Here is a 6,009-nt window from a genome sequence, read left to right on the forward strand (position 1 = left end):
AGCATTTCTATCAAACTTGTATATTTAAATGCGTCAAAAATTAATTAGTGCCACATAAGTATCCTATTTGTACAAATCAGTCAAGTAAAAGTTGTAGCACCAATGGGACGTCATCTTTTCCACTGGCATATGCCTTTCGACACCAAGTAGATGGGTTAATTTTGTAATCCCTTCGTTCCATTTTATAGAAGTGAAAATCTAATGATGAAATTAACTCAAACTTGTACAATGCAAATTAATAATAATTATGCATTTACCATTAATTGAAAACATCGAACACCCTAGATTATCCACATAATGCCAGTCATTCAAAAACTGATTCTCACAACTATGATCAAACAAAGAAAATGAACGTACCCCATCTGGCGCACCCACTCGTAGGATGCTTGGCCTAACCTATCGTTGAGGACTCTTCTTCAGACTACAAGTGGGACGATGGAGTCGCCCGATTTTAAGACAAACTAATTAGGAAAATGTGACACTATGCAAGTGTCACAGTAGATGTGGCATAGTATGCCACAGAAAAGATGGCATGTGCGAAACACAAAATTCCACCAATTGAGAAGAAATGACGATGCAATAAACCACATGAAGATCTCGATTTGTTGTTTGCCATTGTCCCAATCACCAGCATTCCCATTCCACCTGCCATTATGATCCTAAAATTACAAAAATTCATAACCAGTTATTAGCAAATGATCATGAAGTAGACAAGAGGTATCGGAGTTGCTCGAATGGTGAACACCCCTTACATTAAACTATGAGATTGCGAGTTCGAGTAGACAAATGAGCAAGAGAGTGGGAGCTCCTAGAGAGAGGTAAAAAAAAAATAAACATGAAATATTTATATTAATGAAGACGAAGAAATAAGACAATTACTGAAAATCTCAAATGAACATGTCATGTCAATTATGTCCTCTCTCATTCAACTATATGTTTTTACTATTACATAGTTTTACTTTCTCATTTCAAAGAAAAGTTTCTTATTTCCTTTTTGATCAGTCTTAAAAGAGAATGTCAATCTATATTTAATAAAACATAATTTTTAATTTCAATATTTCTATTTTATCTTTAATGGCAACTCCTAATAATTAGAATAACATGACATATTTAAGATCACACAATTTAAATATTACTTTTAATATATATATATATATATATATACTTTTAATTTAAAATCATAAACCAAAAAAAAAAAATCTTTACTTCCTTATACACTTTAGTCAAATTACAACACAAAAGTTGAAACAAATTAGGGAGTTGTAATAGTTTTAAGCTAGATTCGATTAATGTTAAGCGTTGATCTTTACAGTACTCCCTCGGTTCCATTTACACATTTCTTACGAAATTATAATCATGAATAATAAAAAATAATTTAACTAATTTACCCTTTAAGAAACTTTACAAACTTGTTACACTTTCAAAAAAGAATTAGCTATAAAAAACAAAAAATTTAATTAATTCTCTTTTGAATTTATAAATTGACAAGTGGAGTAATTTAGTATTCCCTCTATTTGCTTTTACTTGTGATTAATTTTTTAATTGCATTTCTACTTTACTAGTTATTTTTGATATATCAAGAAAAGATAATTTTTTTTATTTTATTCTTAAAATTAATTATTTTTTCTCCAAATTAATTTCAAAATATAATATAAAATATATTTAATAAAAATAGTATAATAAAATAATAATATTTTTAATTATTATTTTTAATAAATATATCAAATCAAAATATAACACGCAACGACTAAAGAAACTTAAGGAGTACTAACTATATTTTTCGTAACATGAAAAAAATTAGTGGGGAGTATTTATTTTCTGAACAACAGTGGCCTCAAATCACGGAAAAACTTATTGATTGGAGCAACTTCCTTTATCCCATCCCCACAATATTGTGGGACTCGAAGAGATAAAAAGTCTCTTGTGTGAACTTGTTGAAAAGTTATTTTGCGGCTTTTTATTTTTTTTTTGTTTCCCAAGGTATTTTCAGTCCGACAGATTAAGGACTGATCTTTTACAAATTTGAGCTTCATTTAAGGGTTTGCCGCTGGTCAATTGATTGCTGCATGCACAAGGTGGAAATCGAACCCCAACACTTGCTTAAGCAACCTAGTGAGCTAAACACTAGGCCAACCAAGCTTAGTTTATTTTACACCTTTATTGATATGATACTCCGTTTGCTCATTTTTATTTGTAATTAAATTGTTAATTAAATTTTTATTCTTAATTATCATTTTTAATATGATATATTAAGAAAAGATAATTTTTTTATTTTATTCTTAATATTAATTATTTTTTTAAATGAATTTTAAGACACAATGTAGACAACATTTAATAGAAGTATTATGCTAAAATAATTATGTTATTAATTACTTTCTCCGTTTCAAAAAGAATAACTTACTTTCCTTTTTAATTTGTTTTAAAATGAATGACTTCTTTCCTTTTTAGATAATACTTAATTTTCCATATGTCATATTTAAGACCACAAGATTAAAGAGCATTTTGATATATTTGACACAACTTTAATTTAAGGTCACAAGATTCAAAAGTTTTCTTTATTTTCTTAAATGTGTCAAGTCAAAGTAGGTAATTTTTTTTAAAACGGAGAAAGCATTTTTTTAATAGGCATGTCATCTCAATTTGTGACTGATAAAATCAAACGGAGGGAGTACTATAATACTTCATCATTTTTACTCGTCATTAATTTTTAATTAAATTTTTATTTTTATTTTTATTTATTATTTTTAAAATTTTAACATAAAATAAAAGAAAATTATATTATATTTTTAATATTAGTTATTTATTCTTCAAATCATTATTATGAATACTAAACATTAGATAGTATGGTAAGATAATTATTTTATTAATTATTTTTCGTAATAAGTGCGTCAAGACAAATTATGACAAATAAAAATAGGTGAAAAGAGTAACAACCGCATCGAATATCACAAAAATTACAAAAAAAAAAATAAAAAATTATTGTATAAAATAGCAATAAGAAATTAAAAGTAATGTAATTGTGGGGCTCGAAGGTGTAAAAAGTCTCTATTCCGTCTCCTTGAAAAATAATTTGGTGCCTTTATGGATACAAAACAATAATAAGTGTCCCAATCGCAAATTAAAGTACAAGTTTTTATCACAAAAATTACAAATCCTTTCTCGATGACATAAATATCACTTAAATCCATAGCAACTTAAAAGTTACTCACTCGTCCCATTTTATGTATTGCTATTTGATCGAATACGAAGTTTAAAAATAAATGATGACTTTATAAAGTTTATAAAATTACCTCTATTAAAGTTTACTTTTTAATTATCTTTTCTTATTTAGAAATTATTTAATTACATAATTTTCATTTGCTATTTGATCGAATACGAAGTTTAAAAATAAATGATGACTTTATAAAATTTATAAAATTACCTCTATTAAAGTTTACTTTTTAATTATCTTTTTCTATAAAGTGAAACCCACTAAAAATAAAATGAAAATTATGTAATTAAATAATTTCTAAATAAGAAAAGATAACATTCGTTTTAGACGGATAAAAAAAAAATGGCAAGACAGGGAGTACTATCTTTCTTTTTCATTACGTGAAAAACACTTAACTATACCTATATCAATTTAAAAATCATTTGGGTTGAAAATGCACAAATGCAGTAAAAAATCATCAGATATTTTGAACTTGCAATGTCGTATCAGCTTTACTTATGTGTAAAAAAGAAAAATAAAAAAGGAACGAATTTTAGGATATGAACCTATATTTGAGTAATCTATCATGAAATTTACTTGATTTTAACTAGGACCAAAAGAAACTAAATTGTTTTGTAACAAAAATGTTGGCTGCAGCTGTATCTATGTCTTCCAATTTTGAATGTGTACAAATAGGTATTTAATTACATATAAAATTAAATAAATAGACACACATATCTTACGTGGCGTCCTACTTGACGTCTCATGCAAATTATTACATAGGACACATATGGTTACTAGTTCAACTTTATATAAATTTATTTATCTACTTATACGAAACCAAAGGATATAAATACTAGTTAAAGCTCAAGGGTATGGGATGTATTATGAAAAAAAAAAAAAATCCAGTTGTTGATGACATACCATGTGAAAAGAAGACAAGCTAGTGATAATTGCCTGCTAGGGGGTGCTTTTTGAATGTCATCACCAGTGCAGTAGCAATAGCTGCAGCCTCCAACAAGATTAGCAAGAATATGAGCTGCTGCTAGAAGACCCGCAGCAGCTAACCCTAGAATAAATGCATCATGGCTAGGCTCTTTACACTCGAAAATCCATAGCTTCAAGTGTTTTTCCTTTCCAAAAACATACCAAAAAGAAAATTTAAGTTGATGCATTACATGTGTAAATCTTGATTACCGATAGACTTCGTGACAAATGTTACTTCTCTGTTTAAAAAGAAATGAACTATTTTTGTTTAATTTGTTTTAAAATGAATGATCTTTCTCTAAAAAAAAATACTTTAATTTTAACTTTTCAAACATGCTTAACATCACAAAATTAAAAAATATTTTGATACATTTGACATAAAATTCAAAAATCTTTCTTTTTTTTTTTTAATTTTACGTCAAATCAAATTAAATTATTTTTTCTTTTTGACATGGAGAGAGTAGCTGATAATATGATAAATGATTTAATAGGCACTGACATATTAAAAAAAATAGATTTTGGTTACTGTCTATTGTTTATTTTCATGAAGTTTTCTTTCAGATTCTGTTTGTTTTGAGTACGAGGTTTTTCGAAAACAGCCTATACCTGACTCAAGCTCTATTTTGTATAACTAGACTGGATATATTGTTATAGTTGGATATAAAAAGTGTGATATTTGAAATTAAAAAGAAAATAATAATTGAAAACAAGAAGTTGAAAGAGAATTTTGGAGTTGAAGTAGGACGTGCATTTAATTTGAAAAAAGAATACTAGAAGTTTCGTAAGTTGAATTTTTTTTTAACTTTAATTACTCAGAAAACCCACTTTTTCAAATTTAACACTAATCTTCAATGTTTTTCTTTTTAAAAAAATATGATGTTTTTAGTGCATCTAAATGTCCTTTATTAACAAATGATGTTTTGAAATTTTTTTTTGAAAACAAAAAAAAGAAAAAAAATCATGTTAGCTGGCCTCTTAATTTGATCTGTACATTCCACTCTTACAATGTATAATTTTTTTAACTTTAATTTAATCGACTATTTTGTTTATAATACGGTATTATTTTATTTTTCAAGTTATCATATCAAGCTTAATCAAGCTTATTATAAAGAGTGACTTATTATTGTAGGCCAATTTAAGTTGATGGCATACAAAAGTTTATTCACTAATAATACAAAAAATTTAAACTCCGTGATAAAAATGTTTAAAAGAAGATTAAACGATAAAATATCATCAAAATGAATATTTTTCTAGGAGGATTTGAAGGAAGCCTTTCTTATCTTTTTACTTGGTCTTGTAATTTTTGGTACAATAATGAGATTGCCATTGCAAGATAATATATGTATATGTATTTATTTTTGTACCTGGTTTTGAGCTGCTTCTGCTTTTATTCCAAGAAGACCAGCTAGAGCATCTAAAGCCACAATCACTATGCATGCAAAAATCCCAAACAACTTATTAGCCATTTTTTTTTTCTTGAACTACTCTTCAAAGACCCTTTCAAGAGGAAGAAGAAATAAATCAACCAAGGTTTTAAATAAATAATCATCACTCACTCCATTACCCTAGTGTGAAAAAGTGTAAAAGCAAACATGTCACAATTGACTAGAAGTGGATAGTTAAATGAGCTGGACTATAGTACAAGTAGTGAGCTAAAGAGCCCGTTTGGATAAGCTGAAAAAAATAAAAAATTTTAAAAAGTATTTTAAAAGTATTTTTAAAAATGTTGAAATTTATTTTAAAAATAAGATGCTTAGTGTTTAAATAAAAGTGCTAAAGTTGAAAAAAGTTATTGATGTTTTTAGTAGATAATTTTTGTCAAACACTTTCTT

At 26.8% G+C, this 6,009-nt stretch overlaps 1 protein-coding gene across 1 annotated transcript; it reads right to left on the minus strand.

Moving 5' to 3' along the window:
• Nucleotides 1-235: 235 nt before the first annotated feature.
• On the minus strand, nt 236-5,794 carry LOC107841909 (protein DESIGUAL 3). Its single transcript, XM_016685760.2, has 3 exons — nt 5,542-5,794; nt 4,115-4,323; nt 236-659 (listed from the first exon to the last, which is right to left on the minus strand). Exons 1-3 carry the CDS (start codon nt 5,641-5,643, stop codon nt 482-484), a joined length of 489 nt encoding a protein of 162 aa, XP_016541246.2. The 5' UTR covers nt 5,644-5,794; the 3' UTR covers nt 236-481.
• Nucleotides 5,795-6,009: the final 215 nt, after the last annotated feature.

The sequence above is a fragment of the Capsicum annuum genome, chromosome 9 (genome assembly GCF_002878395.1).
Source record: "Capsicum annuum cultivar UCD-10X-F1 chromosome 9, UCD10Xv1.1, whole genome shotgun sequence".
Taxonomy (NCBI): Eukaryota; Viridiplantae; Streptophyta; class Magnoliopsida; order Solanales; family Solanaceae; genus Capsicum; species Capsicum annuum.

Coding starts and splice junctions, on each gene's coding strand:
- LOC107841909 (XM_016685760.2), bottom strand. CDS start 5,643: ATGGCTAATAAGTTGTTTGGGATTTTTGCATGCATAGTGATTGTGGCT. Junction 4,324..5,541: donor CAGAAGCAGCTCAAAACCAG/GTACAAAAATAA, acceptor GTTTTTGGAAAG/GAAAAACACTTGAAGCTATG. Junction 660..4,114: donor GCTTGTCTTCTTTTCACATG/GTATGTCATCAA, acceptor TTGTAATTTTAG/GATCATAATGGCAGGTGGAA.